Genomic DNA, 20,045 nt, shown 5'->3' with positions numbered 1-20,045 from the left:
TTGTCCCAAAAGTTATGGAGGGCCCTGTATTTGTGTGTATACGTATATAAATAGTTTGTTTTTTGGTGTTTTTGTTGATATTGTATAATTTTGGCAGTTTTGAGGAGACATGAAAGTAGCAATTTCATTGTACAATGTGTACAACAATAAACTTGAAGTTTTCATCCAATAATAAAATAAATCATATGGATTTTATATTTATTGACTACTTTTTCAAATAGAGACAAAAGTGGTTTCACCTTAGGGCTATCCTCAGAGAATATTACATAATTACATAAAATGTTTAACTCCCTGCTTAATAAACTAAAAACATCAAATTGTATCCACTATTATTAATCAATATTTTCAGAAATGTGTGAGTTAATGGAATGATGCCAATATGTACCAAGGACTCATTCTGGTACTTGTCATTCATGGTGTGTGGAATGACTGCCTAGACTTTAAATGAAGTTACCTGTATTTGGGATAAACAGTATATGTGACATTTTGCTGCTCTAAATGACAATTAGCACAATAAATAAGTGGTAGAGTCAACATGGCCAATTCACACAAGGCAGTTGGGATTTAAAAAAAAAATTAATATATGTATATACATACAGCAGTTTATCTTGTTAGAAGAAATCACAAACAATGAAGTCCCTAGAGAAAATAGTTTTAAATAGATCAGTGACTCAGGCCCCCTGTGTGCTCTTCTCATAATAAAAGCACTATGTTAGAACAAAGACCGAGATGCGTGCAAATCTAAGACGTCTTGTCTTAGATCACATGGCTTGTTTAGCACACATTTTTATCATGAAATGGAAAATATGTGAAAACAATTCTCTTCCATTGATGTAATTTCATTTTTGTCAAACATAGTCATTTAAAAGTCAAGAAGACACAAAGAAAAACATATTGTAGTTTGGGTGAACCTTTGCTGAGACAACTCAAATACAGAAGATGAACAAGCAGCATTCATTAGACAGACTAAGGAAAGACATCGGAAACTGTGAGAAACATCTTAAAGGTACTTTTATATATTTGTTTAATAGAGAGAAAGATATAATTAGTTTATATGTCAAAATTTTATTTATTTATTTTTAACCTGGTCACCCAGTTTCACTTCCTTCACTTTGTATCATTTAACTTGAGAGTGCTGGAACAGCAAGACGTGCATAAAGCTTGCCGTGACAAACAAGGGGCAGTTGCAATATTATGAGATAAAAGAATGATATTTATTATGTATAGCATACAATATGTCATTATACATACACAACTAATTTACTAAATACAGTTGCAACTTTTAAAAATATTCCTTCGAAAATAACTTGTTGATTGCTCAAATTAGAAAATCAGAGGGACAAATACAAGGCCAGGCACTTGACTTATTTCCTGTAAATGAATTTGGCAAACATGTTGTGTGTGCCTGAGCTATATGGCCACATTTCACTGTAACATTCTTCATTCAGGGTTGACTAAAAATAAAGACCGCAGCACATTGTTGTTGTAAGATGCAATTAAACTCACATGAGTGGACTAGTAGCCATACTTAAGAGAAAAGGCAATGTAAAAAGTACGACATGGAGGGCAGCGACATGCTTTTTTACTTGTGTGATCAAAGAATGTTTGAGATGCTCTCCTTATGTACTTTCACTCTCTTTTTGTCTTGTTTAAGTCTTATCTGGCCATTGGGAGTTTTGAGTGTTTGAACACTATTAATGTATTCAGTGCTTGAAGTGGAGTCAAATTACTAGCAATACTTTATTTATGATGATACAGTAAAATTTTGATAAAAAAATTGGTGGATCCCTCTTTAAGAATCCTGAAGAAGTGCTAATACTCACTGGTACTCTGCCAGTACAGTGAAACAATGTTGCATTGTTTCAATACAATGACAGGTGATCGAAGAGCATTGGGGTGGGATCCATCGTGAAAGTTAACTAAGATGTGTCGACTTCAAGCACTGACTATACTGCATTTACATGTGACCTGACACCCAAAGAAAAGGCTTCTGGTGCTGCTTGTGCTGCACTGGATACAGAACAGCCCTTTTGTGCTAATTCTGTTGACTGTATAGTGAGGTGGAATGACTGCCTCTGCTGCAGCCTCGTGCGCAAAGCTCGGGACACCACTGATATATTGCAAAAGTATACATGCTGGCAAGTTTGGTGTACTTTTAGGATCAAAGAAAGGAGGATATACTAAATAGAGATTACAAAACTTGGGTGTAATTAATGGTATCACAAAAAGAAATTTTAACACATACGTTTAATTATGTAAGTACTGTTATTAAAAGAAAAAGGTACCTAAATTTAAAAATAAAATGTAATCAGGGTAAAGTAATCAATATCACTGAATCAGGAAAATGTAACACTACAATTAAAAATTTTAAGCAATTTTATTAAAGTAATAAAATACTTTATTAAAATAAATGTAATAAATGTTAAAGTAATCAATATCACTGAATCTGAAAAATTTGCCACCAAAGTTCAATTATTTAAGCATTTTCATTAAAGATAAAAGGTGCCTAACTTTAAAAAATATAATCAGTGATAAAGTTATCAATGCTAGTGAATCAGCGATTTTATTTAAGAATAAGGTATTTAAGTTTAAAAAAATGTAATTTAAAGTTTTCCTTATGATTAAATCAGGAAATTTTTTCAATAAAGTTTATTATTAAAGCATTTTTCTTAAAAAAATAAGGTCCTTAATTTAATTAAAATAAATGAAGTCAGTGATAAAGTAATCAATGTTACTGAATCAGAAAAAATTGCCACTAAAGATAAATTAATTAAATTAGATAAATTTAAGTCTGGTTTGAGGGGTTCTCACTATTAACTACATTGCTTATAAATATGTAGCATTTCAAAATGAATATCATTCTATTAAATAATTATTTATGGACAGATTTTGACTAATAGAATAAGTATGATTTGGTTGTTTTTGGAAAAAAATTAAGTAGAAAATATGAAAAGTGAATGAATGTAAGTAAGTTCCATGATGTTTAAGATATCTGGTAGCTTTCTATTAAACATTGTTGTCAATCAGTTTATTTTTTCCGTTTTTTTCCATTTAAAAAGTGGAGACCATGCTTTTTAATTGTAATGCTCTTGGATTTTTTCTACATGGTTTAGAAGATTAAAATAGGTTAAAATGTTTACTTCAGATAAAAATAACTAGTTAATATCGAAAATTATTATTATTATTCATTTCGCTAATCCCTGCGGTGGGCTGGCACCCTGCCCAGGATTGGTTCCTGCCTTGTGCCCTGTTTTGGCTGGGATTGGCTCCAGCAGACCCCCATGACCCTGTGTTCGGATTCAGCGGGTTGGAAAATGGATGGATGGATGGATATATATATATAATATATATGGCAGTGTTGTTTCATGCAGTTTTATTGACCATGAACAACTGCTCAGTGCCTGATACCTTTATGGCATACATTGAAACTAAATCTGTAACAGGCAAAGAAGGGTTTCACCTTTTAAAGTAGTTAAATGAATGTCCCATCTACTGATAGTGTGAATGACATTTTGGTTAAACCAATATTACTGTGTATTTCTTGCAATAAGATATTTGGCCTGCTTTCATAATTTGAAATGTCATTCCAGGAGGAAAACACGCTTTGCAATTGATTTTTTTTTCAGGAGGGTAAAATAATATTTACAATTTGAAACCAAGAAGGCTGTGTGGAATGTTTATATTTTCTTTTAAGTATTGTAGTATTTTGTAGGTACGTATGTGCATACTGAATCTGTTTAAAATTCAACTGATGGGGCAGTAAGTGCAGTTTTGCAGTCGCTGTAATGATCTGTAGATGCTGAGCCAGAAGGTGAAGCTGACGATTTACAAGTCGATCTGTGGCCCTACTGTCTCCTATGGTCATGAGCTTTGAGTAATGACCAAAAGAATGAGATCACACATACAAGCACCTGAAATAATCTTTCTCCGCAGGATGGCTGGGCTCTCCCTTAGAGATAGGGTGAGAAGAACGGACATCAAGGAGAGACTTAGAGTGGAGCCACTGACCCTCCGTATCGAGATTAGCCAAATGAGGAGGTTCAGGGATCTGATAAAGATGGATGTCTCCCTGTGGAGGTTTTATGACTATGACCAGCTAGGAGAAGGCCCCAGGATCATAGGACTGGGAGGTTTATATGTCCCAGATGTCCTGGAGAATGCCTTGGGATGCCACACTGAGAGCTTTCAAGTGTAGCTGGGGAAATGTAGCATGTGGGCCTCATTGCTAAGACTTCTGCCCCGGTGACCAAGTCTCTGTGGAAAATGAATGAAGGAATGAAAGAGTACAATACACTGCTTCTGTTCCCTAGTGGCATATATAAAATGTTGTCAATATGCCTTTGAATGAATAAAATACATATTACTACTATGTATATTCTGCTTATGCTTTCCTACTCACAGCAAGGAAATTTAAGGATATTTAATAATTTCAGGTAAATTGTTTTGCAAAATAAGTAAATTGTACTTGTACCAAAGTTATTTTTTCTGGATATAAATTTTTACCTTTTCATGCCTTATCTTCATGTTAGTTACTTTTACTTAAGTATATTTCTTCTAAGATGATAATAGCAACAATAATAATAATAATACTTGAGTAGACTTTTGGTAGCTTTTCCACCCCTGACTAAATTATTTCTCTGTATATATTATTCTATTTTAACATTTATTCTTTTTTTGATGCATCCATACATGATATAGTGTCCATTACTGTTTATTTTACAAATTCCTTGTACTAATCTAAAGTGACTACAACATCACACAGGCCTGGGTGTTGCTGCAATTTTAATATTTCTTTCTGACAAAAGCAACTGGTGAGAGGTCATTCTGAGTTGGAGCTAAATGCGTATTCAAGGAGTTCTTAACACTTTTATTGAATAACTTCAGACTTCCATTAACCTTAGCCATTTCGCAACTAACAATGTTAAACTCATCTTAAAGCTTTTTGCATGTGAAGAAGCTGAAATGGACATAAAAATCAGAAATGATAACATATTCTGAAATACTTAAATCAATTACTTTCAAATTAGTCACATTTTTTGTATAGTATATGTGTGCAGAATGTACTGTTAAGTTTTACTTCAGCATTTACTATTTCATCTTTGATTCATACAGCAGTATAAGTCATAAAAGTTATATAACTGATATACTTTTTATTTTAGAATCTGCAAAGATGAGCAACACCACCACCAGTGTCTCAGAATTTATACTTCAATGTGCCATTGAATCAAACCAGAAGACCATTACGATTTATGTTCTTGGATTCATTTACTTCACCTCCGTGTTTGGAAATCTACTGGTGATCTTGGTAGTAATCCTGAACCATCAACTCCATGCACCAATGTACATTTACATCAGCACCTTGGCGGTGATAGACTTAGCAAATGGTTCAATTCTTATACCGAAGATGCTCTCTGTTCTTCTGCTTGACTCTTCAGTGGTGCCTTATGCAGCCTGCGTGTTGCAGATGTTTCTTTTGTTTCATGTTGAGGAGATGGAATCCCTTCTCTTAGCGTTTATGGCCTTTGATCGATATGTAGCTGTCATCTACCCTTTGTGGTACCCTTCACTTATTACTAATAAAAGAGTTGGCATTGGTATCTTAGTAACAAATATTGTTGGCCTAATTTTGAAATCTCCAATCCTCTTTTTTGTTGGTGAACTTTCATTTTGCCACACCAACATCCTTCCTTTCTGTTTCTGTGATTATGGTACAATTGTCCGAGTGTCATGTAATGAAGATCCCAAATATTTAACATCTTTGGCTGCTGGTGTGGCTACCACTGGTGCCTTCCCACTATTTTTAATTCTTCTGTCCTACATTCGAATTGTTATAGAAGCTTTGAAGATTTCTTCGGCAGGTGGAAGAAGTAAGATTTTCAGCACTTGCTTGACCCACCTGGTAGTGGTTGGACTCTTTTATATTCCACTTCTACTGTCTTATATATTGTCAGGATCAGGAGCAACAATAGCAACAGAAAGCTATAATATTATGTTTATTCTTGGAAATGTAATGCCTCCTATGATGAACCCAATTATCTACAGTTTTAGAAATAAAGAAATAAATAAAAGCATTGAAAAACTCTTTTCTAGGAAAACATTAACTCCTAAAAGGAGAGAATAAAATAAATATCCCACATTGAAATTTAGTAAACTTATGGATACCTTTATATGGCTGCAATATAAATTAATGCTTAGACTTTAGAACATTTAAGATTGTCAAATAGTCATTTTTCAATATTAACTCCAAGTAATGTGTTGAAACAATGAAACATATAAATAAAATGTTAGATTATATTTGAAAAGCTGTTGAACTGAAATCAAGTTATATTATGCTGAGACTTTACAAAGCCTGTGGGAGACCACATAAGACCACATCTTTTGTTGTGTGGCAACCACACCAGTACAGAAGTGTATTCTGAAATTGATAAAACACACTGAGGAATTGAACTCTGAAGGTTTTCTTAATGATAATGTTGTCTGCTAAATATGAGTTACAGTCACTTGTATTAGGTGATCTATAGACGATTGGCATCTACAAGTTACAGTTGCTACCCATCTTCAGGGCTGTTGTGCCAATTACATGCATATTTGTGAGTAGCACATGAAAATAGAAGATGGTGAGAGTTTAAAACACAAATGAAAAATCAGTGTGGCGTCACAAAACAGAATACTTCTCATTCAGTTATTTTTTTTTTCTTATTAGACATAATTTGGATAACATTTATTTTTCACCAAAATAATTACATATGTAGATTCACAACCATCTGAATATTTCTCAAAGATTAGTGTATCACCACATTGAATTTCAAATGGAAACTGGGACATCCAATTGCAGCGTATTCTGCAAGATTAAACTTATTAGACTCAGTTGAATTATCGCACAGCTACTGTACACAAAAGTATGAGGTGACTTAGAGAAAACACCTTTAAAATACTTGTTTCGCTCAATAACAAAATACATTTAATTAGAATAATAAAAATAGACTTTTAGATTTTACATTGGCACCAGGAAGAAATTCATTGTGATTCTCATTAGATAGATAGTGTGAGTGCTGAAGTCGAAATCAACAACGGGAGTCTAAAACCAATTTTAATAAAAACAATTTCTTTATTCTTTTATTCTTGGTGAGAGATTGTGAGACTGCCCCAAGGCTCAGCTAACTGATTTGAGTTTTGGGTAGACTGAAAAAAGAAAAAACTGTTCACCCTTTTATCACCTAGCTTGTTCATTAGCCAAAGAGAGAACAGAAAAAAAAACATAACAGTTCATTTTGAGGTCATACATAGATTAGGGGACATCTTAATTTATGACATAGGAGTACAGAAAAACAAAGCAGTACCAGGCGCCTACATTATCTAAAGACTGTGACCTTCTCAGTACCCACACAAACCCATTTTAAGCAGTTTTCTTAAAGTTCATTGCATTAGTTATAAAGAGATTACATTCTTATAATTTTAATATCTTCACTAGATTATATTTGTTTGATTAGATTAATAATCCTTATTTATTAATTCATAAATGACAATTCTCTTATATTTTTAAGCAAGAGTGAAGAAAACGATCACATTGATTCATAATATCACAGGGTGTTCTGTTAAAATCAAGAGGTTAGCATTTTCACATAACAGAATTAAATCAGTCTCATATTCTGTGCGTGTCCCAATGATCCTAGGAGCTCTGTTGTCCGGGGCTTTATGCCCCTGGTAGGGCCACCCAAGGCAAACTGGTCCTAGGTGAGGGATGAGACAAAGAGCGGTTCAAACCTTCTATGATGAATGAAAACTTTGGACGCCGTTTTCCCTTGCCCGGACGCGGGTCACCGGGGCCCCACTCTGGAGCCAGGCCTGGAGGTGGGGCTCGATGGCGAGCGCCTGGTGGCCGGGCCTGCACCCATGGGGCTCGGCCGGGCACAGCCCGAAGAGGCAACGTGGGTCCCCCTTCCCATGGGCTCACCACCTATGGGAGGGGCCAAGGAGGTCGGGTGCAGTGTGAGTTGGGTGGTGGCCGAAGGCAGGGACCTTGGCGGTCCGATCCTCGGCTACAGAAGCTGGCTCTTGGGACGTGGAATGTCACCTCTCTGAAGGGGAAGGAGCCTGAGCTAGTGTGCGAAGTTGAGAGGTTCCGGCTAGATATAGTCGGACTCACCTCGACGCACAGCTTGGACTCTGGAACCAATCTCCTTGAGAGGGGCTGGACTCTGTACCACTCTGGAGTTGCCCCCGGTGAGAGGCGCCGAGCGGGTGTGGGTATACTTATTGCCCCCCGACTTGGAGCCTGTACATTGGGGTTTACCCCGGTGGACGAGAGGGTAGCCTCCCTTCGCCTTCGGGTGGGGGGACGGGTCCTAACTGTTGTTTGTGCATATGCACCGAACAGCAGTTCGGAGTACCCACCCTTTTTGGAGTCCCTGGAGGGGGTGCTAGAGGGCATACCTTCTGGGGACTCCCTCATTCTGCTGGGAGACTTCAATGCTCACGTGGGCAATGACAGTGAGACCTGGAAGGGCGTGATTGGGAGGAATGGCCCCCCCGATCTGAACCCGAGCGGTGTTTTGTTATTGGACTTCTGTGCTCGTCACGGATTGTCCATAACGAACACCATGTTCAAGCATAGGGGTGTTCATATGTGCACTTGGCACCAGGACACCCTAGGCCTGAGTTCGATGATCGACTTTGTGGTCGTGTCGTCTGACTTGCGGCCACATGTCTTGGACACTCGGGTGAAGAGAGGGGCGGAGCTGTCAACTGATCACCACCTGGTGGTGAGTTGGCTTCGATGGTGGGGGAGGATGCCGGTCAGGCGTGGTAGGCCCAAACGTGTTGTGAGGGTCTGCTGGGAACGTCTGACAGAGCCCCCTGTCAGAAGTAGCTTCAACTCCCACCTCCGGCAGAACTTTGACCATGTCCCGAGGGAGGTGGGGGACATCGAGTCCGAATGGGCCATGTTCCGTGCCTCTATTGTTGAGGCGGCTGACCGGAGCTGTGGCCGTAAGGTGGTCGGTGCCTGTCGTGGCGGCAATCCCCGAACCCGTTGGTGGACACCGGTGGTGAAGGATGCCGTCAAGCTGAAGAAGGAGTCCTACAGGACCCTTTTGTCCTGTGGGACCCTGGAGGCAGCTGATAGGTACCGGCAGGCCAAGCGGAATGCGGTTTTGGTGGTTGCTGAGGCAAAAACTCGGGCGTGGGAGGAGTTTAGGGAGGCCATGGAGAACGACTTTCGGACGGCTTCGAGGAGATTCTGGTCCACCATCCGGCGTCTCAGGAAGGGGAAGCAGTGCAGTGTCAACACTGTATATGGTGGGGATGGTGCGCTGCTGACCTCGACTCGGGACGTTGTGGGTCGGTGGGGGGAGTACTTCGAAGACCTCCTCAATCCCATTAACATGCCTTCCAATGAGGAAGCAGAGCCTGGGGACTCAGAGGTGGGCTCCCCCATCTCTGGGACTGAGGTCACCGAGGTGGTCAAAAAACTCCTTGGTGGCAGGGCCCCGGGGGTGGATGAGATACGCCCGGAGTTCCTCAAGGCTCTGGATGTTGTAGGACTGTCTTGGTTGACACGCCTCTGCAACATCGCATGGACATCAGGGACAGTGCCTCTGGATTGGCAGACTGGGGTGGTGGTCCCCCTCTTTAAGAAGGGGGACCGGAGGGTGTGTTCCAACTACAGAGGGATCACACTCCTCAGCCTCCCTGGAAAAGTTTATTCAGGGGTCCTGGAGAGGAGGGTCCGTCGGATAGTCGAACCTCGGATTCAGGAGGAACAGTGTGGTTTTCGTCCTGGTCGCGGAACAGTGGACCAGCTCTATACCCTTAGCAGGGTCCTGGAGGGTGCATGGGAGTTTGCCCAACCAGTCTACATGTGTTTTGTGGACTTGGAAAAGGCATTCGACCGTGTCCCTCGGGGAATCCTGTGGGGGGTACTCCGAGAGTATGGGGTACCGGCCCCCCTGATAAGGGCTGTTCGGTCCCTGTACGATCGGTGCCAGAGCTTGGTCCGCATTGCCGGCAGTAAGTCGAACCCGTTTCCAGTGAGAGTTGGACTCCGCCAGGGCTGCCCTTTGTCACCGATTCTGTTCATAACTTTTATGGACAGAATTTCTAGGCGCAGCCAGGGCGTTGAGGGGGTCCGGTTTGGTGGGCTCAGGATTGGGTCACTGCTTTTTGCAGATGATGTTGTCCTGTTTGCTTCATCAGGCCGTGATCTTCAGCTCTCTCTGGATCGGTTCGCAGCCGAGTGTGAAGCGGCTGGAATGAGAATCAGCACCTCCAAATCCGAGACCATGGTCCTCAGCCGGAAAAGGGTGGAGTGCCCTCTCAGGGTTGGTAGCGAGATCCTGCTTCAAGTGGAGGAGTTCAAGTATCTCGGGATCTTGTTCACGAGTGAGGGAAGAATGGAGCGTGAGATCGACAGGCGGATCGGTGCGGCATCCGCAGTAATGCGGGCGCTGCATCGGTCTGTCATGGTGAAAAAGGAGCTGAGCCGCAAGGCGAAGCTCTCAATTTACCAGTCGATCTATGTTCCTACCCTCACCTATGGTCATGAACTATGGGTAGTGACCGAAAGAACGAGATCGCGAATACAAGCGGCTGAAATGAGTTTCCTCCGCAGGGTGTCTGGGCTTTCCCTTAAAGATAGGGTGAGAAGCTCAGTCATCCGGGAGGGGCTCAGAGTAGAGCCGCTGCTCCTCCGCATCGAGAGGAGTCAGATGAGGTGGCTCGGGCATCTGATCAGGATGCCTCCTGGACGCCTCCCTGGTGAGGTGTTCCGGGCACGTCCAACCGGGAGGAGGCCCCGGGGAAGACCCAGGACACGCTGGAGGGACTATGTCTCTCGACTGGCCTGGGAACGCCTTGGGATTCTCCCGGAAGAGCTAGAAGAAGTGGCCGGGGAGAGGGAAGTCTGGGCATCTCTGCTCAAGCTGCTGCCCCCGCGACCCGACCTCGGATAAGCGGGAGACAATGGATGGATGGATATTCTGTGCATAAACATAATTCCTTTCCAGCAGATCCCCGTGACCCTGTAGTTAGGATATAGCAGGTTGGATAATGGATGGATAGATGGATACTTATAATCATTACAGTTAATAATGTTTGCGTTCTCAATAGATAGATAGATAGATAGATAGATAGATAGATAGATAGATAGATAGATAGATAGATAGATAGATAGATAGATAGATAGATAGATAGATAGATAGATAGATAGATAGATACTTTATTAATCCCCAAGGGGAAATTCACATACTCCAGCAGCAGCATACTGATAAAAACAATATTAATAAAAGAGTGATAAAAACACAGTACAAGTTAAAAAGTGCAAGGTGTAGAGTGCGAGGCAGGTCAATAACAGTCAATAATCTTGTATAATGTTACCGTTTACCCCCACCCCCCACCCCCGAGTGGAACTGAAGAGTCACATAGTGTGGGGGAGGAACGATCTCCTCAGTCTGTCAGTGGAGCAGGACTGTGACAGCAGTCTGTTGCTGAAGCTGCTCTTCTGTCTGGAGATGACACAGTTCAGTGGATGCAGTGGATTCTCCATGATTGACAGGAGTCTGCTCAGCGCCCGTCAGTCCGCCACAGATGTCAAACTGTCCAGCTCCGTGCCTACAATAGAGCCTGCCTTCCTCACCAGTTTGTTCAGGCGTGAGGTGTCCCTCTTCTTTATGCTGCCTCCCCAGCACACCACTGCGTAGAAAAGGGCGCTCGCCACAACCGTCTGACAGAACATCTGCAGCATCTTATTGCAGATGTTGAAGGACGCCAGCCTTCTAAGGAAGTATAGTTGGCTCTGTCCTCTCTTGCATGGAGCATCAGTATCGGCAGTCCAGTCCAATTTATCATCCAGCTGCACTCCCAGGTATTTATAGATCTGCACCCTCTGCACACAGTCACCTCTGATAATCACGGGGTCCATGAGGGGCCTGGTCCTCCTAAAATCCACCACCATCTCCTTGGTTTTGCGGGTGTTCAGGTATAGGTGGTTTGAGTCGCACCATTTAACAAAGTCCTTGATTAGATTCCTATACTCCTCCACCTGCCCACTCCTGATGCAGCCCATGATAGCAGTGTCGTCAGCGAACTTTTGTACATGGCAGGACTCCGAGTTGTATTGGAAGTCCAATGTATATAGGCTGAACAGGACTGGAGAAAGTACAGTCCCCTGCGGCGCTCCTGTGCTGCTGACCACAATGTCAGACCTGCAGTTCCCGAGATGCACATACTGAGGTCTGTCTGTAAGATAGTCCACGATCCATGCCACATGCCACAAATACATCCATGTATTTATGCTAAATACAACACAGTACAACTTATTTTTTGTACAGAGCTCTTCACTGAATGCAGGCACTGAGTGTTGTTAGCAATTCTCAGTTAAAGTACAATAACAGATTATACTTATTACTAAATACAGAACTGGTTCACATATAAATGCAGACAAGGTAGAAACTGATTAGACATAAATGGAAGCTAACCGACATATGTACATGAATTAATTGATGAGCTCTGGCCAGAATGACAACAATGGAGATTAAAACCGTACCAGAAAAAGTAAAAACAAAAATAAAGTCCTGGAGACCTTGACTCGCCACCTACCCACTTCTGGGTTTTCTATTGCAGAGTATGTACTGGCTCTCCAATCTGATGGAAGAATCTTTCCATCTGGTGATTCCAATGCTCCTTTATATGAGATGACTTTTCCATATACAGGAGAACAGCCTGACAGTAGAGCAGTAGTACCACCAACTGAGAAGAGAAACAGAATAGAGGAGCGTTAGTAACAGTTTAAAAATATTGTGATATTATGACATTAGTGAACAATTGTTTTGTTTAGCTTGAAATGCAACATATTGATGTTTCTTGCATGAAGGAGCTGTATAGACATTAAAATGTTTGTGATATTCAAGATTCTATCACATTTTTGCAGGAAAGCCTTTTATCCAGAATGTTACTCATCACAATTTAATGAAATTTCAGTCATATGATGCTGACTTTGTTCAAGGAATCAAACCATTTTGACAAACCTTGAACAGAGCATTGAAGCCACTAGGATAAACTACTGTTGTAATTTATACCCAAAAGGCAGAACAAAACCTTAAAAAGTACTCAAGGGCAACTAATTGATTCTAAATTAATTTAATATGAGAGTAATTAATTAAGCATTAAATAAGGAGTAATCAGTCATCAGTCAGTCATTCTCCAACCCGCTATATCCTAACACTGGGTCACGGGGGTCTGCTGGAGCCAGTCCCAGCCAGCACAGGGCACAAGGCAGGAAAGCAATCCCGGGCAGGGTGCCAACCCACCGTAGGACACACATACACACACACACACACCAAGCACACACACTAGGGACAATTGAGAGTCGTCAATACACCTAACCTGCATGTCTTTGGACTGTCAGAGGAAACCCACGCAGACACGGGGAGAACATGCAAACTCCACGCAGGAGTAATCAATAAATCACAAAACTAAAAGACACAGGAATAGGAAGTTACAAAGGGAAACTACCCAAACTAAGTTAACCCATAACTACTCATGTTATTGTATTTTGTACTCCAATCTCAGGTAGTTTTGTCAAATGTCCTTTTACTTTAACCTACTGGCAGCTATCCTCAGCTTGATTCACTACAAGTACAATGGTTTCCTTCCAGTGTGCCCCCGGCTGGTTTTATGAGTGGATGCACAGTCGCAAGTTCCATATGGTGCATTTGGTACACCGCGGGGGTACTTACGTATCAGATGTTCTTCTTGCGATGACTTTGTCTGCAAAGAACATTCAACAACTGAACTGAAATGTGATCCATGTGTAAATCCTGCAGTTGATGAAAGTGTGACCGGTGACAAATGAGTTCTGGAGAAGTGGATCAGGTTTATTTTCAGATAGTCCTAGACCATGTCATACTATTCAGTAATATGGCGTTAAATTACATTAAAAACATGTACAATTTAAAATTATTGCAATATTTTATATTACAATCTCACAGCGTGCATATAGAAATGGCCATTTTAACACTAGTGCATAAAGTACACAGTGGGAGTACTTATGAGATGAGAAATGGTATGAGTAGGGTTAACAATCAAACGCAGAACTTTAAACCTAGAAGTAGCAGACTAAAACAAAATGACTAAAGATACCCTCAAAGAATAAACATTTCCTTAACAAATCAAAAACAAAAAAACACAATTAATATCTTAAAGGCAAGATAAAGAAAGAAATCCATATTACTATCAGAACCCTTTTATGTGAAAAAAACTTTGATTGGAGAGAATAAGTAAAATACCAAAAGGAACAAAATGTATGAAATTACAATATAAAAACATACTGCAACCCCTTCCCCACCTCAACCCAGTGAAAAACAATAATAAACATAAATAGAGGAATTGATTAAAATGGAGCCTGTGTGATTGGTCACAAAAGGCAGCACTCAACAGTCAAACTGAAAAGGAGAACATTCCATTATCACAACACACTAGATAACTGATCACCCAAAAAATCTTGGTTAAAGCCATTCCCTGATATTATGGCCAGACTCTCCAATAATTCTTAATGCTGAGAGTTCAAGAATAGTTAGCTTAAAGAAAAATGATTTCTAAGAGTCAATACGGATAGAAGCAGTGGGTTTTCGATTGAGAGACCAACACAAGTTTGGCAGTGATAGTACCCAACAGAGGTGGAAAGAACCCAAAACCAAGTATAGTGGAAGTAAATGAAGGAAAAGGAAGTAAAAATGTTAGGTTTAGGTTTGAATACACAACGGTGGGTCTGAAACTTGAACGTACTGCTTATAAAAAGGACTTAGTAGTCAGCATGAACTTGTCACTATCAACGTCTTGGCAGTGCTCAGAAGCAATTAAGAAAACTTAACAGAATGTTAGAACAATCCTGATGAGAACAGGCCATTCAGCCCAACAAAGCTCACCAGTACTATCCACTCATTTCTTCCAAAATAACATCAAGTCAAGTTTTAACACTACAATTACCAGAGCCTACGAAAAAACTCATATATCCGGCCCACCTTAAATCGCTTCTTAAAACCTTTCTCACCTCTCCGCCAGCGTCTTTTGTCATCTAAATGAACTGATAAAGACAAGCTGCCAGCAGCCGGCTATTCCATCCCCCCAACGACTTAGAACGTAAACACGCTTTTCCCAGCTCATGTCTTGATTGATTACCTGGGAGTGAAGTGGAGTTTTAGAGTAGAAATAATAAGATTGTTATTTGAAACACACGCATTTCATATGTGTTGCATTTCTACAGTAATCTGTGTAAACACATTGTTAAAACAGAAACGTGTTATATATTCTAGTAGCAATTGACAAAATATAGGCATAAACTATATAATGTATGAAGCCTGAAGTCCAAATATCAAAGAAACACTTTTACAAAAGGTACAAAAAAAAAGCCACCGCCAAAAAAACTCACCTTAGTGTGTGACATTGACACTCATTAGCTATCACTGCTTCCGTGGCGCAACAGTATCAGTCGCTGACTGGGAATCAGAAAGTCATGAGATCGATCCTGCACAACTCCCATTTGAGAAGTGTTCTTATTTTCACTATTTTAGAATAAAAAGATACATTTGATTTCAGTCTGTAACAGCTGGTGTAATTTATGATATTTGTAAAGGTTAGCTTTATTTTTTTAAAATTCACTTTTCATTGTCTCAGTCGCGTTCAGGATCCATCCCTACCGCCCCCCACCTGACACTGCTGTTTTCACATAAAGACGCGCTATACTTCTGCAGTGTATCACGATACATACGACCGCGTGTTTTTTTCCCCCAGTATTGCCAGTCCCCACGTGTTGCTGTATGCTGTTTCTTTTGTACTCCAGGACATGCAGAGGAAAGCATAGTAAAGAGCAGTAACTTCAGCGCTATATGCAATCATCAGACACTCCCCATCTGATACTACTGTTTTCACATAAAGACGTGCTAAAGCTCTGCAGTGTACTTGTGACTGCATTGTCGTACCAATGCTTGCGAACTGAAGTGTCTGCATGCACTTTTCGTGGCATTATACGTGTATTTTTTGAGCATGCCCATGTAGCTCAAACACAGGAACATATGTTGATGTAAAAGTATAACAAAACAAGTGCACTTTTATTCAAGACTATAACCGAAGAAAAAAGAAAGCAAGTTACAGCAGGCGGTTGATATGACAGCTTGCATGGTGGAATGCTAAGAACTGCTAATTTCCATTCTGTGCTATATAACTGTTAACATTTGAATCTGATGATTGCATATAGCGCTGTCTTGTTTAGTGTGCGCAAGCACATGCAGGTGGCCAGTTGCTGAATGCTACAACGCACATTTTAAAAAAAGAAAGAGACAAATATATGTGACGTTTTGAAGAAATCATTTTATGACGCGAATAGTACCAATCAGAAAACATCGTCGAAGTAATGCAATATTATTTGAAAACGAACAGCGTCAGGTTGGGTGTGAAGTTATACTGGCGCTGTTTGAGTCAGATCAGAAGCTGAATAAGCTGAAAAAGCTCCTGTTCTGACTCTAAGTAAAAAAGCATGAATTAATCAACAGAAATAACCGCGATCGATATCACCAAGTGTGATCAAGAGTACTGGTTCGATCCCCACTCACTCCTATATTTGCCGTTTTCAGCAGTAAGCTGCTCTTTTTGTTAATATTATACAGTACACACATGCACTTGATTTGTGTCTGTACTTGCGCTGTTACTTAGAGAGTCAGATCGGGGGGAGGGGTGATGTTAGAGCGGATGAGCTTATTCAGTGCTTTTTCTTTCAGTACATGTGCCTTCCCTGTTTGTTTGTATATCTCTGCCTGTCTGTCTCTGTATTACGCAGTGCTCTGTCTGTCTGTGTGTTATGGATCTTGAAAAAAAATAAGTTATAAGGACGGTTTGCTGACTTGGAGCACCACTGCCTTACTGTGCCACAGAGACGCGAGTTCAATTCCCAGCTTTGAAGAAAGTGTTTTTTTTTTCCTCAAACGGACATTGAATTTATAAATTGGTATGCACTGTAAATCGTTAACTTTAAAATGTCAATCGCGGTTATTTCTGTTGATTAATTCATGCTTTTTTACTTAGAGTCAGAACAGGAGCTTGTTCAGCTTATTCAGCTTCTGATCTGACTCAAACAGCGCCAGTATAACTTCACACCCGATCTGACGCTGTTCGTTTTCAAATAATATTGCATTACTTCGACGATGTTTTCTGATTGGTACTATTCACGTCATAAAATGATTTCTTCAAAACGTCACATATATTTGTCTCTTTCTTTTTTTAAAATGTGCGTTGTAGCACTCAGCAACTGGCCACCTGCATGTTCTTGCGCACACTAAACAAGACGGCGCTATATGCAATCATTAGATTCAAATGTTAAGTTATATAGCACAGAATGGAAATCAGCAGTTCTTAGCATTCCACCATGCAAGCTGTCATATCAACCGCCTGCTGTAACTTGCTTTCTTTTTTCTTCTGTTATAGTCTTGAATAAAAGTGCACTCGTTTTGTTATACTTTTACATCAACATATGTTCCTGTGTTTGAGCTACATGGGCATGCTCAAAAAATACACATGTAATGCCACGAAAAGTGCATGCAGACACTTCAGTTCGCAAGCATTGGTACGACAATGCAGTCACAAGTACACTGCAGGGCTTTAGCGCGTCTTTATGTGAAAACAGTAGTATCAGATGGGGAGTGTCTGATGATTGCATATAGCGCTGAAGTTACTGCTCTTTACTATGCTTTCCTCTGCATGTCCTGGAGTACAAAAGAAACAGAATACAGCAACACGTGGGGACTGGCAATACTGGGGGGAAAAAACACGCGGTCGTATGTATCGTGATACACTGCAGAACTATAGCGCGTCTTTATGTAAAAACCGCAGTGTCAGGTGGGGGGCGGTAGGGATGGATCCTGAACGCGACTGAGACAATGAAAAGTGAATTTAAAAAAAATAAAGCTAACCTAGCGCTGCTGCCTCGCGGTTGGGAGATCTGGGGACCTGGGTTCGATTCCCGGGTCCTCCCTGCGTGGAGTTTGCATGTTCTCCCCGTGTCTGCGTGGGTTTCCTCCGGGCGCTCCGGTTTCCTCCCACAGTCCAAAGACATGCAGGTTAGGTGGATTGGCGATTCTAACTTGGCCCTAGTGTGTGCTTGGTGTGTGGGTGTGTTTGTGTGTGTCCTGCGGTGGGTTGGCACCCTGCCCAGGATTGTTTCCTGCCTTGTGCCCTGTGTTGGCTGGGATTGGCTCCAGCAGACCCCCGTGACCCTGTGTTCGGATTCAGCGGGTTGGAAAATGGATGGATGGATAAAGCTAACCTTTACAAATATCATAAATTACACCAGCTGTTACAGACTGAAATCAAATGTATCTTTTTATTCTAAAATAGTGAAAATAACACTAAGGCAGGTTTTTTTGGCGGTGGCTTTTTTTTTGTACCTTTTGTGAAAGTGTTTCTTTGATATTTGGACTTCAGGCTTCATATATTATATAGTTTATGCCTACATTTTGTCAATTGCTACTAGAATATATAAAACGTTTCTGTTTTAACAATGTGTTTACACAGATTACTGTAGAAATGCAACACATATGAAATGCGTGTGTTTCAAATAACAATCTTATTATTTCTACTCTAAAACTCCACTTCACTCCCAGGTAATCAATCAAGGCAAGAGCTGGGAAAAGCGTGTTTACGTTCTAAGTCGTTGGGGGGGATGGAATAGCCAGCTGCTGGCAGCTTGTCTTTATCAGTACATTTAGATGACAAAAGACGCTGGCGGAGAGGTGAGAAAGGTTTTAAGAAGCGATTTAAGGTGGGCCGGATATACAAGTTTTTTCGTAGGCTCTGGTAATTCTAGTTTTAAATGACCCTTAAGCCATCCCCTCTACCACACTACTTGGTAGCTTATTTCATGTGTCTGTGATTCTCTATATGAAGAAATTTTCCTAATGTTTGTGCGAAATTTACCCTTAACAAGCTTCCAACTGTGTCCCCGTATTCGTGATGAACTCATTTTAAATTAACAGTCTCAATCCACCGGACTAATTCCATTCATAATTTTAAACACTTCAATCAGGTCTCCTCTTAATCTCTGTTTGCTTAAACTGAAAACGCTCAACTGTTTTACACTAGAATCCTTGAAGCCTACAAAAAAGAGTTTTAATGCCAGGCCACCTTAAATTTCTTTGCACCTCCTCATCAGCATCTTTGTGTTGCAAATGTGTCAATCAGCAGTGGTAGCAGGCAACCTGCTCATTCATCCCCCCATTGAGGCAGCTGAAGTCAACTCAGACACTGAAGTCTGTTTATCTGGCAGTGAGGTGTTTGGAATTGTATAGGGTAAATAATATATCGTTATTTGGAATACACACATTTCATGTGTGTTCTGTGTCTACATTGTACACATAACTAAAACAGAAAATTTTTCATCTTACTGTAATAATGACAAAATGCCGAAGTGAGGTGTATAATGTGTAAAGACTGAAGTCCAAATATCAAATCAACACTTTCACAAAAGGTGTAATAAAACAAGTGCACTTTTATTCAAAAATATACCCAAAGAAAAAAAACTCGTAACTCATCTCCTGTAGACATAGAATCAGTGTAGTCACTCTTCTTAGGCTATGTTCTATATGTAAGGTTATATAGTGTCCTTAAATGTAGAGTACTAGACAATGGAAGTTATGCTCAAGATTTATAATGCACTGAAGAGGCCACATCTGGAGTACTGTGTGCAGTTTTGGTCTTCAGGCTATAACAAAGACATAGCAGCACTAGAAAAGGTCCAGAAAAGAGCGACTAGGCTGATTTCAGGCCTGCAGGAGATGAGTTATAAGGAAACATTAAAAGAGGTGAACCTTTTCGGTTTAAGCAAATGGAGATTAAGAGATGACATGATTGAGCTTTGTACGGCTGAATGGTTTGGGTAACAGGTAAGCAAACAGTAGAAACCTTTCCTCTATTGAAAAAGAAGTGTCACAATTTTCTTAGGAATACACAGGCAGAAAAAAAACACATAGGTGGAAAATGTCTTTAAAATCCAATTCCATACA

At 40.5% G+C, this 20,045-nt stretch overlaps 1 protein-coding gene across 1 annotated transcript; it reads left to right on the top strand.

Moving 5' to 3' along the window:
- The first annotated feature begins 773 nt into the window (after positions 1-773).
- LOC127527355 (olfactory receptor 9Q1-like) lies at positions 774-6,196 on the top strand. Its single transcript, XM_051925909.1, has 2 exons — positions 774-1,006; positions 5,160-6,196. Exons 1-2 carry the CDS (start codon positions 940-942, stop codon positions 6,119-6,121), a joined length of 1,029 nt encoding a protein of 342 aa, XP_051781869.1. The 5' UTR covers positions 774-939; the 3' UTR covers positions 6,122-6,196.
- The last annotated feature ends 13,849 nt before the right edge of the window (positions 6,197-20,045 follow it).

The sequence above is a fragment of the Erpetoichthys calabaricus genome, chromosome 4 (assembly GCF_900747795.2).
Source record: "Erpetoichthys calabaricus chromosome 4, fErpCal1.3, whole genome shotgun sequence".
Lineage (NCBI taxonomy): Eukaryota > Metazoa > Chordata > Cladistia > Polypteriformes > Polypteridae > Erpetoichthys > Erpetoichthys calabaricus.
The sequence above is the reverse complement of the archived record's forward strand: the minus strand, read 5'-3'. Positions and strand labels throughout refer to the sequence as shown.